The following is a 21,134-nucleotide window of genomic DNA, read 5'->3' as shown; positions in this document are numbered from 1 at the left end:
ATTTTAATCTTAAAAATGAGCCACATGGGCAACCTGAGACCAAGGTGGATAATGACGAGCTGAAAGCTGTAGCAGAAATGAATCCATCTCAACCTACACGTGAATCAGCAGCAAGGTTTGACATTACTATTCCAACAATATTGGACCATTTGAAACAAATCAGCAAGGTACAAAAGCGGCATCAATGGGTTCTGCATGAATTAAACTAGCATCTGAAGAGACCCCAGAAGCATCATCTCAAAGCTTGCCTTTCTTTGCGATCACAACATAAAGGTGAACCATTTCTACACCGCCTTGTTACATGTGATGAAAATGGATTCTTTTTGACAATCCCAAGCATTCAGCACAATGGTTGGATAAAGATGAAGTGCAAAAACACAGTCTAAAACCGAATATTCATCAAAAAAAATCTAACGGTGTTTGTTTGGTGGTCCAGCGCTGGTATTATCCACTACAGCTTCATGAAACCTGGTCAGTCGATTACAGCAGATGTCTACTGCAACCAATTGGACAAAATGATGAGGATGCTTATGATTAAGCAATGGATATTGGTCAATAGAGACTGACCAATCCTCTTGTAAGACAATGCTCAACCACATGTCACAAAAAGCAACAATGTTCAAACTATAGAAGCTGGACTTGGAAACTCTCTGTCACCAGACCTTGTACCAACTGACTACAACTTCTTCCAGGCTTTGGACCACTTCTTGCAAGGAAGAATATTCAATTCTCAACAAGCTGTAGAAAATGCCTTTCATGATTTCATCACCACTTACTCTCCAGGCTACTTCGCTGCTGGCATAAGCAAGCTACTGTTAAGATGGCAAAACTGTGTCGATAGTTTAGATGCATACTAATTGTACTGCTTCTTGTTTGAGATATAATAAACTGAACTTTTGATTCTAAATCAGACATTTCATATTTAATGACCTAATATCTCTCTCATTACTTCTAAGAACTTCACTGTTTTACACTGAGAGTCACAAGCCAATTGTTACTGAGTTCTGTATTTGGTACGAGGTTAGAAGCAAGGATCATTCCCATGTGCACAGTCTCCTACCCCAACTCCTTTTATTGAGAAGACCATCCAGTCCCTGTTGTTCAGCAGTCTCACCTTTCTTGTCAACCAAGTGTCCAAAGATGTGGGTTCTCTTTGACACTCCATTGCTCGATTTCTCTATGCTTGTTCCAGTATCGAACTGGAACATGATTGCAGGTTTATATATAATGAGTCATGATATCCAATAGAATAATATCCTTGCCCTAGAGATTGTCTTAGTTTTCTCTTGCCTTTGCATTTCTACAAATAGTATATAATCTCCTTGTTGATACTCATTAAAAAATTGTTAGAATTTTAACTGAATCGATGGATCTATTTGGGGAGAAGTAGAGTGTTTATAATACTGAATCTTCAGTCGATGGACATGGTATATACCTTCCTACACATTTCTTTTTAAATTTCTCTCAGTGTTTTAGTTTTTCATATAGAGGTCTTACATATTTCTTGTTAGATTCACCTCTGGTGTTTGATATTTTTGTGTTAATATAAATGGAATTTTTCAAAATTTCTCATTTTCTGACTTTTGCCAGTATACAGAATGATAATTGCATTGTGTTTCTAGCTGCCTCGCTAATTCACTTATTAATTCTAATAATTTAGAATTAATTTAGATTTAATTTAGATCTAATTAATGTAGTATTAATTTTAGAGTCAACAAGTAGCAATAGTTTTATTTCTTCCTTTCCAATTCTTATCACTTTTTAAAACAGTAACTACTTAAATGCCATTAAATAGAGGTGAAAACACAAAATCATACTGTTATCAAAAGGCCACAATAATTTCTACTTCAAAATGGGAAAGGTTTCAGCAAATGCATTCCTTAGAAAGAATTGCAATTTAGCCCAATAATTTCACAGGTAGAGTTTCTGTGTCAAAGATAGTTATCTTTGCCAGACCACATATCCCAAATAAAAAGTATTAATAGTAATGTTAAAAAGGAACATTCCCTTTTATGTAACACTAATACGGAATTACACTGAGAGATCAGAACAGTCATTCACCTCTGAGTGTCTACTACATGGCATGCATTAGATATTTATTTCCATTTACAGAGTGGTTACTATTGGAGTAGATAACAGCAGAATGCCCACCTCAGATTGGTCCCAACTCAAATAAGCAAACATTTGCTTTGAAAAACCTTGTTTCAAGATGAATGGCATTTTCTTCAAATGAAAAATAAAGCTATTGTGCCACCACCATGACACTCCTTAAATACTTACTAAAAGTGGTCAGGGTACCAGCTCTTAAATTGGACTGTAGATTGGAATTGCCTAGAGGGTTCAAAACAGGATGATGCTGGGTCCTATACCCAGGAATCCAGATTTAACTTTATGAGGCAGAGACTGTGCGTCTTCAATCCTATTCTTTCCTTCCTTTCTTTTTTTTTCCTTTCTCTTTCTCCCTCTTGTTCCCTCCCTCCGTCCTTCCCTCCCTTCTTTCCTTCCTTCCTTCTTCCCTGCTCCCTTCCCCCACACTGCCCTACCTAGGCAATAGGATACTGAATACAAGTGGTTATAATAGGCATCCTTATCCTGTACCCCATCTCAAAGATAAAGTGTTCAACATTTCACCAATAAGAATATTTGCTATTGGTTTTAAAAAAATGGAATTCTCTATCTATTGAGATGATCATAAGCTTCTTTAATCTGTGAATGTGGTGAATCACATTATTTATTCACATTAAGTTAAACCAACCTTGAATTCCAAAATCAATGCAACTTGGTCACTTGTCATACCCTTTTCATATATCACTGGATTCAATTTGCTACTATTTTTTGTTTAGAATTTTTGCACATGTGTTGATGGGAGAAACTGACCTGTTAATATTCCTGTCTTATAATATCCTCAGTCAGGTTTTGGTGTCAAAGTTATGCTAGTTTCATAAAACAAGCTTCTTTGTTCTCTGGAAGAGTTGGGTTAGATCAGAATTATTTCTTCCTTAGACATCTGTGGTAATGCCATCAGGCTGGAAGTTTTCTTTATAGGAGGTTTTTTCCCCTAAAACACGTCTCTGTGTGTGTCACACACATACCCCTAGAGGGAAGCAAATGGGACCAAATTTATGTGTTTGATTTCTTTCCCATTATCTTCTGAGATGTTTGTTTTCCTGTTTTGTTTTTTTTTTCTTTTAACCTGGGCAGCTCCCCACTACTTACCCTCAACTCCTTTTGTCCTTTCCCTTTCTCAACAATTATTACCTCTCTTTCCTCAACATTTGGATGAGTCCATCTTGCAGCATACATTCCCTCCCTGCTGGGGAGCAGCACTCTGAATTTCCTCACAGTAACAACTGTCCCCTGCTTCAACCCCAGGGCTGTGCCTGTAATTTGGGCACGAGTTGGTATGCATTCCAGCTGCTGGCCATGTGACTGCTTCAGAGATAGATATGTGTCCTCATTCTGCATAACAGGAGTCAGGGCCAGACATCTGAAACCTTTTGAAAAGAAACTCTTTCTTTTCTGCCTGCACTTGATCCTGAAGACTATATACTGAGCTGTTCCAACAATCTTGCCACCACAAAGGGTAAGTGTGAGAAGGTTTCTAGTTACCGATTCAACTTCTTAATGTTTATAGCACTTTTCAGATTTTCTATTTCTTCTTAAGCAAGTTTGGTAAGTTGTATTTCTCTAGGACATTATCCATATAAATATTCAAACTCTTACCTTTAATGTTTGTAAGATTGTGGCAATGCCCTTTTTTATTCCTGACATCAATGACTTATGTTTTTTCTCTCCCTTCTTCATTAGCCTGTCTCACCAGGGGCTCAGCAATGTTATCAGCCATTTGAAAGAATAATAGTTAAGCTCTGTTGATACTCTATTGTATAATTAATATTCCATTTATTTATGCTCTCATCTATTTTATTTCCTCCCTTATTTGGGTTCCATTTTTCTTTCTTTTTCTAACTTTTAACAGTGGATGCTTTGATTACTTTTAGCCTTTGTTCCTAATATATGCATTTAAAGACTACAAAGTGTCTGCAAATATGGTGTTAACTGCATCTCACAAATTTTGATACGTAATATTTTTATTAGCATGGTTTTCATATCATTATCATTCAGAATATTTTATCAATTTCCATTATAATTTTTTATTTGCTTCGTGAGATATTTATAAATGCATTGCTTAACTGTCAAATGTGAAGATTTTCTAGTTATCTTCTTGTTACTGAGTTCTGGCTTACTTCCAACTTTAATCAGAGAACATGCGTCAAATGATTTTGATCCTTTGAAACTTGTTGAGATTTGTTTTGGATCTGCATATGGTTAAATATTTAAATATTCTATGTGGCTTGATAAAACTGTGCATTCTTCAGCTTTTGAGTACAGTGTTCTACATGTATGATAAGGCACTAATTCTGTGATTGAAATCTCTATCAATTCTGTCTTCCTAGTCCAAAAGTTAAAATCTCTCATGATGATCATAAATTTCTCCATTTCTTATTTTATGTCTATTAATTTTTATTTTATGTATTTTGAGGTTATATTATTAAATACATGGAAACAAGGAATTTTATCTTCCTGGTGAGCTGAATCTTTCATCATTATGTTTTTACCTTAAAGTTTACTTTGTCTGATATAAAAATACCTATACTAGTTTTCTTTAGGTTAGTATTTATATGTTCTTTCTCCATTTTTTACTTTTAACTTTTTGTATTCTTATATCTTCGTTTATTAATGGTTTGTTCTGTTGGGTGTTTTTTCCACTTTTGGTAGTCTCTGATATTTAGTCCATTTACATTTAATTACTGATCTATCTGGGTTAAACTACCATCTTATTAAAGATTTTTATGTGTTCTCCATGTTCAAGATTGCTTTTTATCTCCTTCCTTGCCTTGGTTTATTTTTTATAATTCCTTCCCCACCCTACCCCTTTACCACATGTGGGAGTTATCTACTATTTTATGATTCTCAGAGGTTATTCTAGAAACTGCAGGATGTGTTCCTGATTTGGCTGTCTGCTCAGACAACACAGGAACCCCAGAGCACTTTAAGTGCATTGCCCTCCCCCTGGGAAATATGCCCTATTTAATATATTTTAAACTTCAAATGGTATTATCTTTTCATATAATCAATGTTCATTTAGGTCTACCTATGTATTTATAAATCTATTGGTTTTTATTCCCACCTGTTTTCTGACCTTCCATCTGGGGTCATTGTTCACCTAAAAATCTTCCCTTTAGTTATTTCTTCAGTTGAGATGTGTAAGTGATGAATCCTTTTGCCTTCGTTTCATCTTCACTCTAGCAGGATCCTACCGCTGGGAGTCAAGGCTGGTGCTGATTTCCTTCCGTACCTTGAGGACAGCAGTATTCCTGTCCACTGGCATCTGCTGTCCGTGCCGAGACAGGAGGTTCCAAGCCTTTAAAGGAGATCCTATTTTCTCTAGCATCCTTTACACTTTTCCTTGTGCCTTTGGTTTCAGTACTTTAACTACAATATAATTGTGGATTTTTTTTTTTTTTTTAACTTTCAGAGTTTGGAAGCTTCTTGAACACCTTTCAATTCTCTGATTATCTCTACAAACTTGCTTTTGCCTCATTCTGTTGCTTTCTGGGACTCCAATTGCATTATGTGTTTGATGATCTCACTGTAACCCCTATAGTTCTTAGCTCTTCTTTTCTTTTTTTCAGCCTTTTCATTATCCTTATTTTACTTCCAATAGTTTCTTTTGAGCTACCTTTTATTTTGCTACTTCTCTCTCCAGCAGTGTACAAATCATCCATAAAGGTCTTCATTTTAACTACTGTATTTTTCAGTTCTACAATTTCCATTTAGCTCTCTCTTCTTTATTTATTTATTTTTGGGATAGTTTTTAATTCTTTAGGAAAAAATTCAATCTAGTCATTTGTTTCTCTTAACACAGTAAGGAAGCATAGTTATCTGCCTGATAACCCTACCATCTGGAACTTCTGAGGGTCTGCTTTCTTTTGTCATAGTTGTTTAGTTTGTAACAGCTTTATTGAGGTGTAATTGTTGCTATAAACTGCACGTATTTCAAGTATAGTTTCATAAGTTTTGACACAGATGTATGAGGAACACAGCCACCTTCTGGGTGTTTCCTCGTGAACCTCGGATCTCTCCCTCCCTCCTTGTCTTGCCACACCCACGTTCCCAGGCAACCACTGATCCATTTTCAGTCCCTGGTGATGAGTTTGCATTTTCTAGTAGTTTATATAAGTGCAATCACATAGTATGCATTCTTTTTGTCTTCTTTTATTCAGCATAATTATTTTGAGAATCATCCATGCTGTAATGAGTATCAATAGTTCATTCCTTTTTATTGCAGAGTAGTGTTACAGTGTTTGGATAAATCACAAAGTGTTTATGATGTCCACTCACTGATGGTTACCTGAGCTGTTTCAGGCCTGTGAACATTCCTTTACAAGTCTTTGTAGGGACATCTCCTTTAATTTCTTTTGGGCAAGAACTTAGAAATGAAATGGCTGGATCACATGGTACAGTACATTTGCTTTTTAAAGAAATTACCAAACTATTTTCCAAAGTGGCTGTATCATTTCATATAGTTATAAGAGTTCCAGTTCTTCCACAGCATCATCAACACCTCATCTTTTAAATTTCAGTTATTTTAAAGGTGTAATGTGGTATCTTGTTGTGTTTTTAATTTGCATTTCCCTATCAAAAAATGATCTTTTCATATACTTGTTAGGCATCTACATATCTTAGGTAAAGTATCTGTACAAATCTTTTTCACTAGCTTATTTTCTTAGTATTATATTTTGAAGTTCCTGATTTTATCTGATACAAGTCCTTCATCACATATATACTTTGAAAATATTTTCTCCTAGTCTCTGTCCTATCTTTTCATTCCCTATCTCTCAAAAAGTAGACATCTTACATTTTGACACAACTCAATTTACCAATTTTTTTTTGTTTTACAAATCATGCTTTGGTGTTGTATCTAATAAATTTCTGCCTAATCCAAGGTCACACAAATTTTCTTCTATATTTTCTACTATAAGTTTCACAGTTTTCAGTTTTACATTTAGATCTACAATCCATTTTGAGTTGATTTTTATATATGGTGTGAAGTATGGATTGATGTTCATTTTTTGTTATATCGATGATCAACTATTCCAAGGGTAAAAAGACTGTCCTCTCTTCACTGACAGTCCTTTGCATGTTTGTCAAAAATCAAGCATCTCTACGTTGTGTGGGTCTATTTCCAGACTCTCTATTTTGTTTCATTCATCTATTAGTCTGTATTTTATGTCAATACCATACTGTCTTGATTACCATAGTTTTATAATAATTATTAAAATCAGGCATTGTTTGTTCTTCAATTTAGTTCTTTTTAAAATTTCAATGTCCCTTATGTTTTCATATGAAATTCAGAGTTGGCTTATCAATTTCTACAAAAAGCCTGCTGGGATTCTGACTGCAGTTCATTGACTCTATAGGTCAATTTAGGGAGAATTAACACTGCAACAATATTGTGTCTTCTGACCCAAGTACAGAATACTTATTTATATCTTTTTAAATTTCCATCAGTATTGTTTTGCAGCTTTCATTGTACATGTCTGGAACATATTTTGTCAGGTTTAACCCTAAATAGTTCATATACTGTAAAAAATAGTTTTTTAGACTTTTAAGTTTTGATCATTGTTAGTATACAGAAATACAATATGTTTTTGTATATTGATCATGTATTCTACGACTCAGCTCACTTACTGGTTCTAGTAGCTTTTTTGGAGATTCTACTGGATTTTCTACACTATTTTCTGTAAATAAGGACTATTTAAGTTGTTTCTTTCCAATCCAGATGCCTTTTATGCCCTTTTCCTGTGAACTGCTTAGACTTTCCAGTAAAATGATGAATAGAAGTCATGAGAACAGACATCTTTGTCTTATTACTGATTTGGGGGGGAGAAGGTTTCAGTCATTCACCATTGAGTATGATGCTAGCTGTAGGATTTTGTACATTCCCTTCATTGAGTTAAGGAAGTTCCCTTGTATTCCAAGTTTTCTGATGTTTACAGTTGTTGGATTTTGTCAAAACCTTTTCTGCGTTCTGCATTTATGATATCATATGAATTTTTTTGATTGTTTTCTAGTTTATCAATGTAGTGAATTACATTCCTTTTCTATAGCTTTTTGAACATATGGAATACAGTTATAATAGTCTTAATGTGCTTGTCTGCTAATTCTAGTATCTGTATCAGTTATGGGTTGGTTTACAATGTGAGATTATTTTTTATGTTGCCCTGTGTGGTAATTTTTATTAGATGATAGACAATGTAAATTTTACCTTATTGGGTGCTAAATGAATTTATAATACTATGAACATTCTGGACCTCTGTTGTGGGATGCAGTTAAGTTATTGTAAAACAGTTTGATCTGTTTGGACCTTGCTCTTAAGATCTGATGGGTGGGATAAGAGGAGCATTTAGTCCAGGGCTAATTATTCTCCATGACTGAGGCAAGCTCCTTCTTCATACTCTACCCAATGCCCCTTGAATTATAAGGTTTTCCAGCTGGCCGGCAAGAACATTCCCAGGCCTGTGTGATTTCTCAGTTACCATTCCCTCTAATGCTTTCGGCTGGGTCATTTCTTGGTATGGGCAGTTTCCTCACTCAAAGTATTCTCCTAAATAACCAAGGGGAATCCTCTTATGGTCTTCAGACTTTTCTCTCTGGGCAGCTCTCTCCTCTCCAGAACTCCATCCTGAAAACTCCTGCCACCTGAGTCTCCCCAGACTCTCAGGCTGGTCTCCTCACCCCAGAGTCTGCTAAGCTCTGCCTGGACTCTTCTTCTCCACTCTGGAATGGAAACTTTTTCAAGAGAGTAAGCTGCTTGTAGAGGTTTTTTTTTTCAGTCTCACAGAGATCAATGTCCTACATTGATTTATGTTCAAAGCCTTAAAAATCATTGTTTTTTTTTTTTTTTTTTTTTTTTTTTGAGACAGAGTCTCACTTTGTTGCCCGGGCTAGAGTGAGTGCCGTGGCATCAGCCTAGCTCACAGCAACCTCAGACTCCCGGGCTTAAGCGATCCTACTGCCTTAGCCTCCCGAGTAGCTGGGACTACAGGCATGAGCCACCATGCCCGGCTAATTTTTTTGTATATATATTTTTAGTTGGCCAGATAATTTCTTTCTATTTTTGGTAGAGACGGGGTCTCACTCTTGCTCAGGCTGGTCTCGAACTCCTGACCTCGAGCGATCCACCCGCCTCGGCCTCCCAGAGCTAGGATTACAGGTGTGAGCCACCGCGCCCGGCCCAAAGCCTTAAAAATCATTGTTTCAAGCATTTTGCATGTTTTTTAGTTGTTTTCTGAAGGAAAACAAGTCCAGTGCCTGTTATTCCATCCTGGCCTAAATTAGAAGTATGAGGGGTCTCTTTTATTGTCTATTGTTTCAGCTGCTTTTCTTCGATGCTATCTTGTCTCATTATCCTAGTATGGTAAGATTTTTTTTTAAGAGATAAGATCTCGCTATTGTTGCACAGGCTGAAGTGCAGTGGCTACTCATAGGCAAAATCATAGCACCCTGAAGCCTTGAACTCCTGGCCTCAAGCAATGTTCTGCCTCAGCCTCCCTGCCTCCCAAGCAGCTAGAACTCCGAGTGTGCACCACCATGTCTGGCTAGTTTGCTGAGAATTTTTTATCACAAACAGATGTTGTATTTGGTCAAATGTTTTCACTGTAACAGCTGATAAGATCATGTATTTTCTTCATTGTTGGACTATTAATATGGTGGATTAATTGACTCTTGAATATTGCCCTCCCAAGATATATATACTTCCTCGTGGTATATTGTTCTTTCCATATATTTCTGGATTTAACTTGCTAATATTTTATTGAGAATATTTTCCCTCTTTGTTCATGAGAGATATTCGTCTATGATTCTCTTTTTTGGTACTGTCTTTGGTTTTAAAATCAGGGTAATGCTGGCCTTGTAAAATGATTTTACATTCCTCTTGTATTTTCTGGAAGAGACTGTGTAGAATTGGTGTTATATCTTTTTTAAGTGTTTGGTAGACTTTACCAGTGAAACTATCTTGACCTCTTGACCTGGAGAATTCTTTCTGGGGGGCGGGGGAGGATTTGTTAACTACAAATTCACTGTTTTTTTCTTTTTTTTAATGTTTTTTTTTTTTTTTTTTTTGAGACAGAGTCTCACTCTGTTGCCCAGGCTAGAGTGAGTGCCATGGCGTCAGCCTAGCTCACAGCAACCTCAAACTCCTGGGCTCAAGCAATCCTCCTGCCTCAGCCTCCCGGGTAGCTGGGACTACAGGCATGCGCCACCATGCCCGGCTAATTTTTTTTTCTATATATATTTTTAGTTGTCCATATAATTTTTTTCTATTTTTAGTAGAGATGGGGTCTCACTCTTGCTCAAGCTGGTCTCAAACTCCTGAGCTCAAACAATCCGCCCGCCTCAGCCTCCCAGAGTGCTAGGATTACAGGCGTGAGCCACTGCGACTGGTCCAAATTCATTCTTTTAAATAGGTATAGGACTATTCAGGTTATCCATTCCATCTTGGATGAATTTTAGACATTTGTAGCTTTTGAGGAATTAGTCCCTTTTATCTAAGTTGTCTAATTTATGTCTGTAGGCTTGTTCATAACATTCCAGTTTTATCCTTTTACCCTTTATCTACTGTAATATATCTCTTTTATTCCTGATATTATTATTGTATCTGTTTTCTTTTTCTCTGTCAGTCTTGCTAGAAATTGATCATTTTGATTTTTTTCAAAAAACCAGTTTTGGGTTTCATGGGTTTTATCTGTTGTTTGGTTTTAAATTTCATTGATTTTTGCTCTTTATTTTCTTTACTCTTCTTGCTTTGAATTTATTTTGCTCTATTTTTTTCTTGTTTCTTAAGGTAGAAGGTTGCATTATTGACTTGAGACCTCTTTTCTAAACATTTAGTGCTACAAATTTCTAAGTACTGCTTTAGCTACATCCCACAAATTTTAATGTACTATATTTTTATTCTTGTTCATTTGAAAGTGTTTTCTAGTTTTCCCTCAGACTTTTTCTTTCACCTGTAGATTGTTTAGAAGTGTTCATTTTTAATTACATTACATCAGAGAACATATTTGGTATAATTCCAATTCTCTTAAATTTATTAAGTTTTTGTTTTATAACTCAGGATATAGTAATTGTTCTATAAGTACTTAAAAATGTGTATTCGGTTATTGAGTGTTCCATAAATGTCAATTAGGTCAAGCTGGTTGATGGTGTTGTTCAGCTCTTCTATATCGTTGCTGATTTTCTGTCTACTAGTTTTATCTATTACTGTAGTTGTGGCTTCATCTATTTCTGCTTTCAGTTCTGTTAGTTTTGAAGCTCTGTTGTTAGGTGCATACACATTTAGGGCTGTTATGTCTTTTTGATAAATTGACCCTTTTATAAATATGCAATGTCTCTTTTTAATCCTGGTAATTTTCTTTGCTCTTAAGTCTATTTTGTCCAAAATTAAAATAGCCACTCCAGCATTGTTGACTTGCGTTTACACGGGCTATCTTTTATGATACTTCGTCTTTTAACCTTCCAGTGTCATCATATCTAAGGTTTCTAGGAGACAGCATATACTTAGGTCAAGTTGTTGCTGTTGTTATCCATCCTCATAATCTGTGTCTTTTAATTGATGTGTTAAGACTGTTTACATTTAATTTAATTATTGGTATATTTAGGTTAAGGTCTACCATTTTATTGTTTGTTTTCTGTTTTACATCCCCCCTCAGTTCTTTTAGTTGTCTTTTTAAATTTTTGTTTCTCCTTTCTGGCCTTCTTTTGGGTTATTTGAATTTTTTTAGTCCATCTTAATTTATGTTATGATTTTGACCATACCTCATTGTATAATTATTTTAGTGGTTGCTCCAGGAATTCCAAAACACATATTTAACTTTTCACAGTCTACTTAGAATCAGCATTTCACCACTACAGTTGAAACGCAGAAACATTACAAACATATAGGTCCCTTTACCCCCTATATCATAGTTGTGTCATACATTACATCTGCATACATTGAAAGCCCCATCAGACAGTGTTATAACTTTTAAATTTCAATTCTCAGACATGTTTTAAAGAACTCAAGAGAAGAATAGTCTATTATATTCACCCAGGAATTTATCATTTCTGTTGCTTTTCCTTCAGCCCTGATGTTCCAAGTTACCTTCTACTATCAGTTCCCTTCTGTCTGAAGATCTTTAGCAATTCTTTTAGAGCAGGTGAACAGCCTATGAATTCTCTTAGTTTGCCTTATTTGAGAATGGCCTTATTTCAATTTCATTCCTGAGGGACTTATGTCCTGAAAACAGAATTCTGGGTTGACAGTTCTTTTCTTTCAACACTTTTAAAATGCTGTGTTGCTTCCTTCTAGATACCATGCTCTCTGGTGAGAAATCTACGGTCATTTGGATTGCTGTTCCCCTCTCTAGGTAACGCATTATTTTTTCTGGATGCTTTCACAATTTTTTCTTTGTCTTTAGTTTTCAGCAGATTGATTATGTTGTGTCCAGATATGAATTTCTTTGGGTTTAACTATTTAGGGTTTTCTTAGCTTCTTGAATCTGTAGCTTTATGTCTTTCACCAAACTTCAAAAGCTTTTAGCATTATTTCTTCATATGTTTTCAGCACTGCATGCTTTCTCCTCTCCTTTTGGGACTCTGATGACACAAATGGTGCATCTTTTGCTACTGTTCCTTAAGGCTCTGTTGATTTTTTCTATCTTTTTTCCCTATTTTCCAATTGGATAATTTCAGGTATTTTAATTTTCAATGATAAAATTACCATTTGTTTTTTTTTCTTTCTACCTTCTGTTTCTTTGCAGATACTTTCTACTTTAACATTTGTTTAAAAAATGTTTGTGGGCCGGGCATGGTGGCCTGTAATCCTAGCACTCTGGGAGGCCGAGGCAGGTGGATCACTCGAGGTCAGGAGTTCGAGATCAGCCTGAGCAAGAGCGAGACCCCGTCTCTACTAAAAATAGAAAGAAATTATCTGGCCAACTAAAAATATATATACAAAAAATTAGCCGGGCATGGTGGTGCATGCCTGTAGTCCCAGCTACTCGGGAGGCTGAGGCAGGAGGATTGCCTGAGCCCAGGAGTTTGAGGTTGCTGTGAGCTAGGCTGACGCCACGGCACTCACTCTAGCCCAGGCAACAGAGTGAGACTCTGTCTCAGGGAAAAAAAAAAAAAAAATGTCTGTGATTGCTTGTTCAGGCATATTTAAGGTTTTTGTCAGATCATCCCCACATCTACATCATCTTGTCATTGGTACATGTTGGCTATCTTTTTCCATGCAAGTTGGCAATTTCATGGTTTTTCTTTTGCCAAATAATTTTGGGTTCTATTCTCAACATTTTGAATGATAAAATGAAATCCTGAGTCTTGTTTAAATTCTATGGTGACTGCTGATATTTTTGCCTTAGCAGGCAACTGACCTGGTTATAGGTTCAGACTGTAAGTTGCAACCTGCCTTCTATGGGCTGTGGTTACATGTCAGTTCAGTTTTAAATGCCTCCACAGTACCAATCTGATCTGAAATAGGTGTGTGTCTCTTGGGGGCCAGTCTGAAACCTCAGTGGGGTTGGAGCTATCTATTAAGTCAGTTCTCAAAGTCTTTCATATTCTAATTAGGATCGAATCCATATACACACAGGTTGAGAGTGAGTGAGCCCAAGAGTCCATAAACAACTTCATGGTTGCTTTCCCAAGCTCCTCCCTTTCTGTGGTCTCCCTGGTACTTCCTGGTTCCCTGAGACTCTCCTTTCTAAACCTCTGGCCAGAAACTACCCAATTCCATGACTGTGCCAGGCAGGACCAGGTGGCAGGAAGACAGAGAGAGAAAAAAAGCAATGGTTTTAGTTCTGTGCACCTAGAGCTCTGGCTCCCCTCAACAGAGAGGCGGGTTCTCCCCTCTCATAGTTTTGTCTCCTGCATGCCCCTGTCACCTCCTGTTGCCCCTGGAATTATCTAGGGGCTGGAGCAAGAGAAGGGGGAAAAAAGAAAAAAAATGTGGATGGGTTTCCCCCTCTCTCTGAGCTTCAGGAGTTCCCTTTCCTGCTCTGGGAGCTAGAACTAGGTGGACTCTCCTGGAGCTCTCTGTGGCTGCATGCACCACAGCGCTCACCTCTGGTCCTCAGGCCACACTGAGTTCAGACCAGGGGATACCAGAGGAAAATGTGCTAAACTCACCACTGGCTCAGTGGTACCTTGAATCCTGGTGTGCTTCACCAGCCTTCCCACTGCTGCTATTTTCCCAAGTATTGAGACAGCTGTGCCATACGTCTGTCCAGGACTTACGGTTCAGCAGGAAGAAAGGCTGGTGGGTGTGCTTACTCCATCTTACCCAGAACCCCACTCTTTGCCTAGTTGTTTTTTACTATGTGTCAGATATTGTTTGTATAAGTCACATGAGGCCTAGAATGACGACAATCCTTCCTGCAGAAATGACTTTCCCTAATGAGGGGCTGAGCTGCCCTGGGGTGGGTTTCTCTCTCTGCAGGTAGGTGTCCTTCCTCTTGATAACTTCCTCTTCTAATACAATGCTTCAGCAGGGCCACCCGTAGGGCCCCAGACTCTAAGGCCTGTTCCACGACCTGGTGAAGCTGCTGGAGCAACACAGCCTCTCAGCTGCTCCTGCAGAAATGGGAGACATCCCCAGGGCAAAGGCCTGGCTCACATCCCGTGCCTCCATCCTCCCCTGGACCATGGCCGGATAATTCTCCACTATGTTCAGACTTCAAATGCCTTCACACAGATGATTTTTATAATTTGTCCAACATTTTTGGTCATCCTCAGTAGACTGTTGATCCAAATTGACAGATCTGTCATCAATTTTTCCTTTATTGTATTAATAGAAAAAGAAACTGAGTCTAAAAGGTTTTCTGAGGTCACTTGGTACATAGATGAAGGAAAAAGGGTTTAACGCTGTTCTTTGGACCCTACACTACACTGTCCCCTTAACCTCTACATCATACTGAAAGTTAGCTTTACTTTAATAGGAATTTATCTTATAACTGGGTGTGCGTGTGTTACAATCCAGAAGTAATACACGAACATATTCTTATTTTAAAATGGAATCTTGCATGGAAGGCTGTTTCTCCCTGATCACTTAGTCCAGTTTGAGCCCAGGCCCTGCACCAGAGATCATCTCATCTCATTTATGGCTTTGTTGGGATTTTATTATTAGCCTGACTTTTTCCCCATGGGAACAAATCTCTAAAAGATAATGAAAGTCACTGGAAACACATGATACAAAATTAAAATTGACTTACAGATATTTTTCATGAATGCACCATAATGTTAGGTCAGGTTATATAATCAGTAACTTTTCCCTGCCAACTGAAAGAGAATTAAACCTTAAATTTGTTCAAATGACTATTTTCAGCCTCCCCAAAGACCATAAAATCAAGATTTAACTGGTAGCCCAAACTGTAAGCTTGCTGGCGTCTGCATAAGCAGGTGCAGGTGTGGACCAATGCACAGTGATCACTGTGTGGACAATTTCAAATCAGTCTCAGTGCTGAGAGGGACTCCCGCTCCCCCCAGTAAAGCAGAACCAGCAGGGATGTGTCTGCCGCAGGTGTACTCCACATAGAGAAGGGAGGAGGAGTCACCAGGTAACAGGGGTGAGAAAGGGCAACAGAGCTCTTTAGCACACACCTGTGCAGCCACGAGTGTCACCTGCATGGTGGAGGTAACAGGGCAGGCTCCAGACTGGATGCTGCCTTGACTTGGCTGATTTGGTGGAAAACGGGGACAGGGATATAGTCCCACAGGCTGCTCTGAGTCCTGGTGACGGCACACACCCCCCACGTGATGTGCAGGAGGCCTGTGCATTACTTGGGGCGGGGGCTCACGGGGGGCTCTGGCCGCTCATACCTTGGCTGGCTTCTGGCTGCAGGGAGCTGAGAGGAAGTGGGGGCGAAGATTCCGGGGCCTCAGGCGCCGAGTGCTCGGCCACTGGACAGATGATAAACCACCTCTTCCCGGTGTGCAGGACTGCAGGGCAGGACAGACACAGCGTGCTGAGTGAGCTAGGCCAGCGTGACCCCCACTGCCCGCACCAGACTTGCCACAGGGGGATCTGGGGGATTTAGTTGTTTGGGATTTTTGCCCGCAAGGGTATAGGCAGGAAACCCAGTTCCCAGTCATAATCCTAAATGGCTTCCCTGCCTGAAGCAGGCGGCCCCGGGACCCTTGGTGAGGGGCGTCCATCTGCTCTTCTCTCCCACCAGAGGGTAGGGGCAGGCAGGCAGCCTGGGACGTCTCACGGGCAGCCCAAGATCTCAGGAGTGCCCCCGGCACCATCCATGAAGGCGCTGATGCCAGTCAGCAGGCGACAGCTCCTCAGACAGGGCAGCTGTCCCCAGACGGGGAACCCTGGTCACCACACCCACCCCACAGCCCTCCCCAGTGCAATGGCTGAACCCCTGGCTATATGCTCAGTGGGGCTTTTATTGACCTCCTGCTGTAAAAGAGAGGAGGGAAGTTAGGGAAATGCTTCTTTCCAAAGGCCTGTCTGCTCTCACAAGCACGGCCAAGAGGGCAGACTCACCGTTCTGCTGGTACACGGGGGCGTTGGCTTGGGACTGCCTGCTCTCCTGAGTGAGGTAAAAGGGCCAGAATCAACCCACTGAGCAGTCGTGCCCACCCGCCCAACTGCCATGCTCTGGCCACTTCCCGTGCAGACTTCACACTCTCACCTCCCCAGCGCCCAGGCCACAGGTGCCAAGGTGCGGCGGGCTGGCCCCAGGGTCAGAGCCACGGTCGGCATCTGTGTCCTCACTGAGCATGTCCTCTGCCTTGTCCATGACGTCCTTCATCTGCTCGATGAATGTCTCCCGCTCGGCCTGCAGGATGAAGTCGTGCTCCACCTGCAAACGGACGCACAGCCCTGCTGGCAAGGACCTGCCACAGGGCCGGGCTGCCAGGGTCTTTAGCAAGGATTGACTGGCTTCTATCCTCACTAGGCCCTAGGGGAACACACAGTGAAGGGACGTGGTCCCCGAGTCAGGGGAAACACAGCTCAACAAGAGAAGCAGACAGCCTCAGGAAGGGAGGAGAACAGCTGTGGCTCGAGGGCAGGCCTCCTGAGCACAGGACCCGGGCCACACTGCCCTGCCCCACGCGGGGGCTGGTTGCAGACCCCAAGGCCAGTTCATCTATCTGCAGGGCGGGTGGGTGCACTGGATGGAGGGGGCCAAGGATTGGGACCAGAAGGAGGGGCAGGGGGTCCATCTGGGACACAGCCACCCAGGTGGTTGTGAGAGACAAGGCAGGGGGTTGAAGGTGGGACCTTGGGGGCACAGAAGTATCTGCAAGGACAGCAAAGCCACAGGGGGATGGCCACATGGCACATGTCTGCAGCCCCTTTGCTCTCCCAGCCTCAGCCTGTGGCCTTTGGCTGCAGCCTACCACACAGGAGGGCATGGCCCAGTCTCCATCGAGCAGCTCTTGCCATGGCCAAGGGGAAGGCGGCTGGCAGGTCCTACACTGCAGCTGGACACCACACAGCTTGCAGGCCAGGGGCTCAGGAGGACACACCTGCAGTCCCCACCTGTCACTATGGGCACACGGCCCCCAACTCACACCCTGCTCCAGCTGCGTCCACGGCCACTCAGTGGTTCTGAGACACCGTGCATCTCAGAAAACCAAACAAACAAAGAAAGAGGACAACCTTTCCTCTCACCCAGTGAGGTCCACTCCCCGACCCTCTTCTCCCACCCACACCCCTCTGTGGTCACTGAGATGCCCTGGGCCTTGCATGGGGCATCCATCCTCCCGGATCCCTCCAAGGCTAGGTCCATCTGCCCCCCAAGGAGCTGGCTGCAGAGCAGAGCTCCCCCACACCCCCAGATGCCACCCCCGGGAGCACCACTCACACACCGAAGATGGGAGCTAGCTTATGCTCTGTTCTGTGGTCCACTTCTTAACTTAGTGCAGTGATTGCAGCGTTGACTAAGAGGAGTGTGATACGGCCAAAATTGGGGCTTTCAAAATTGGGGCTTTCAGCTGAGATGTAGTTGCCGTGTGCAGGAATTTAAGCAATATTCTAATTTCATGCAACTTTCACTTAATGAAACTGAAATAAACCCCTTAGCAACTGGAGAATCGTTTTCCTGTTGGCTATGTATTTCTTTTTAAGTATATTGAGATTAAAATTAATGTAAAAACAAAACAGGGAAACCTAAAAAAGACAGGGTCCAGGTATAACCTGGGATCGATGCCAATTAACCCAAACCTCTACAGCTCCTCCTCCACTCCAGGGGTCGGCAGCGGGTCCTGGTCAGGACAATGAACCGAAGGCCCCGCCCAGCCTCTGCCACTGACAAAACATTTAGGGACCGCTGGCGCCCCACGCTCAGAGGAAGACAGTCCACAGGGTGGGGAGGAGCTGGCCCAATACCCTTTTTCACCTGCTGTCCCTGAAGCCCGTGCGTCCCGGGGCCAGGACAGGTGAGAGAGGGGCTGGCGCCCAGCAGAGGCCTCATGTGGACGGCCGCTTTTATGGATCCAATTTGTGTATTTGCATCACACTTACTTCATAAAGGTATCTTGGATCACTTGGTTTTAAAAAGATGAGAGAAAAAGCAATGAATCGAGAGGAAAATCAGAGTGTTGAGTGAAAAAACTCAAACTCAAAACCCTCATCTGAGAAGATGCCACGTTTCCAAAGCTCACAACCAAGTAACGGCCACATCCCTTTCTGTACAGCGATGTGTGCGCACACACACGTGCACAAAGACACAAAAGAAAACTATTAAAAACAAGGGGACAGGCCGGGCGCGGTGGCTCACGCCTGTAATCCTAGCACTCTGGGAGGCCGAGGCGGGAGGATCGCTCTAGGTCAGGAGTTCCAGACCAGCCTGAGCAAGAGTGAGACCCCGTCTCTACTAAAAATAGAAATAAATTAGCTGGCCAACTAAAATATATATAGAAAAAAATTAGCCGGGCATGGTGGCGCATGCCTGTGGTCCCAGCTACTTGGGAGGCTGAGGCAGTAGGATCGCTTAAGCCCAGGAGTTTGAGGTTGCTGTGAGCTAGGCTGACGCCATGGCACTCACTCTAGCCAGGGCAACAAAGTGACACTCTGTCTCACAAAAAAATAAAAAAATAAAAAAAAATAAAAACAAGGGGACAAAAAAAAGGGGATGCTGAACGCACAATGCAAGCAGCAAGCAGGGCAGGATGGGAAGCCGTAGCTGGCAAAGTGGCAGCCAGAGGCCAAGTGACAATCTCACAGACATTCACTTTATTATGACGCTTCATGACACATGATCGGGTATGGACAAAGTAACATGAGACACACGGCAAGGCACAGTAAGGTGAGAGAAGAGGCGTTCTACAGTTTCAGCGGCTGAGCACGGACCTTGTGTTTGTTTCTGCTGCGCCCAAGGAACCAGCTGCTCACCCCTGACAAAGACCCTCCCTGACCCAAGCACAGCCAGGTGCCTCGGACTCTGCCCTGGACCAGGCCCCATCCTGTCCTCAGCCTCACCCAGCAAGATCCTTGCTAAGTGAGTGCAGTGAGAATCCCCAGCTTCCACATCTGACCAAATGGCTCAGCCCCACTCTGAGGCCAAGCCTCTGACCCGGATGTCTCCTCTGGGCTATCTTCTCCCCACCACCCACACCCTGCGCCTTGGCTGCAATCCCACACCTGTCTCTGCCGCATTTGGAGTTGTCTGTTCTCTCCCACGGCCATAGTCCTGAAAAAAGTCTTCCTGATCGTTCCAGCAAGTGTTAGAATAATTTCTTCTTTAATGCTTTGAGGGACTGTGCCCTGGGCCTGGGCTCCAGGAGAGGTTTGTCCAAGGTGTCTCTGCAGAGCAGACACTAAGGCAAGACTTGCCCCAGCAGAAAGCCGGGGCTTCCCTTGCAAGCCCAACGTAGGGACTTAAGGAAGCCAGGGCAGGGGTGGCTGGGAGGACACAGTCCTGGGGGGCAGCTTCCTTCGGCTTCTAATGCAGCAGCCACTAGGCAGGTGAAGGAACTCGTATTACTGAATCAAAATCCACTTAACATGCTGTTCCCCCTTCACGCTAGCTCCACTCTGGATGCTCAGTGGTGAACGTCCTCCCATGAGGTGGTAACACATGGAACAGTTTGTTTGGGGAACACAAATGTATCCTTTTCTCCTGTTTTTTTGTGTGCTTTCAGCAGGATAGTTTCTGAAGGCCCGAGACTCCCCCATTCCTAGCCTGGGGTCAGGTGCTGGGGACACAGTGAGTCCCCAAGGAGTGCAGGTGACGTTTCATGGACTTGGGGTGGTCTGCATGGGCAGGGAGGGGCAGCTCTGGGTGGGGGAGCAGGCAGAGCTGGGTGGGGTGGTTGGGGGAACAGGGGCAGGGCTCTAAGCAAAGACCACAGGACATTAGACTGTGAGGATGCAGCCTCTCTTTGCTCACTCAAGTGACCTGCCCACAAAGCCCCTTCTTTTATTCTGAGCAGCAGACTTAGGTTCTCCAGAACCCTTAGGGAACACCGTCTTGAGGGGACTATGAACACATGCTTCAGGTTGTCCTCGCAAACCCGAGGGGTCTCTGCTGAGCGTGGGGAGGAGCCCGTGGAGCCCAGGCGGCAGGGAGTCAGCGCTCACTGTTGAAGACCCTGGGCTGACCAGAGCCCCCATGCGGGGCCAGGCTCCACGTGTGGCCTACGGTGCTCTGCTCGTCCCCACACAGGGCCAAGGAACATGGGGAGTCAGCCTGCCACCTAGACCCAGCCTCACCATGTACGTGGCGATCTCGTCGGGCGCATCCCCATCCAAGTCGAACTTGAAGGTCACCATCTTGTGGTTATGCGTCTCCAGCTGGCACTCCACCATCTTGTCCCCCGTGTTGCACACCTGCAGCCACCAGCACGGTCAGACCTCGGAGGACGCTGCACCCACACATCCCACACCCTGGCCACTCACGTTCAGGATGGTCAGCCGGGGCCGGCTGGCCCTCTCCTGCCGGGAACGTGCACGTGTGGACCTGCGGTGGTGCTTCCGGGCGGCCCTGCCCTCCAGCCTGCCCCCTCCAAAGGTGCCTTCACAGCTGTCACTCAGCTCTTTTCCAGAAGTGACGTCAGAGCCTCCATAGCTAAGTGAA

The 21,134-nt window shown here is 42.4% G+C and overlaps 1 protein-coding gene across 1 annotated transcript in view; it reads right to left on the bottom strand.

The window, feature by feature from the left end:
• The window catches only part of WNK2 (WNK lysine deficient protein kinase 2), a 124,785-nt gene that overhangs the window by 31,680 nt on the left and 71,971 nt on the right, over positions 1-21,134 (bottom strand). The window contains exons 14-18 of the mRNA XM_045563487.1: positions 20,957-21,125; positions 20,771-20,887; positions 16,743-16,913; positions 16,595-16,640; positions 15,919-16,038 (exon numbers count right to left, since the gene is read on the bottom strand). Of these exons, the coding sequence (XP_045419443.1) occupies positions 15,919-16,038; positions 16,595-16,640; positions 16,743-16,913; positions 20,771-20,887; positions 20,957-21,125 (623 nt within the window). The remainder of the gene's footprint in view (positions 1-15,918; positions 16,039-16,594; positions 16,641-16,742; positions 16,914-20,770; positions 20,888-20,956; positions 21,126-21,134) is intronic.

This window comes from Lemur catta, chromosome 10 (genome assembly GCF_020740605.2).
Source record: "Lemur catta isolate mLemCat1 chromosome 10, mLemCat1.pri, whole genome shotgun sequence".
NCBI classification, from domain to species: Eukaryota; Metazoa; Chordata; class Mammalia; order Primates; family Lemuridae; genus Lemur; species Lemur catta.
Note: the sequence above shows the minus strand (reverse complement) of the source record. Positions and strands in the feature narration are given on the sequence as shown.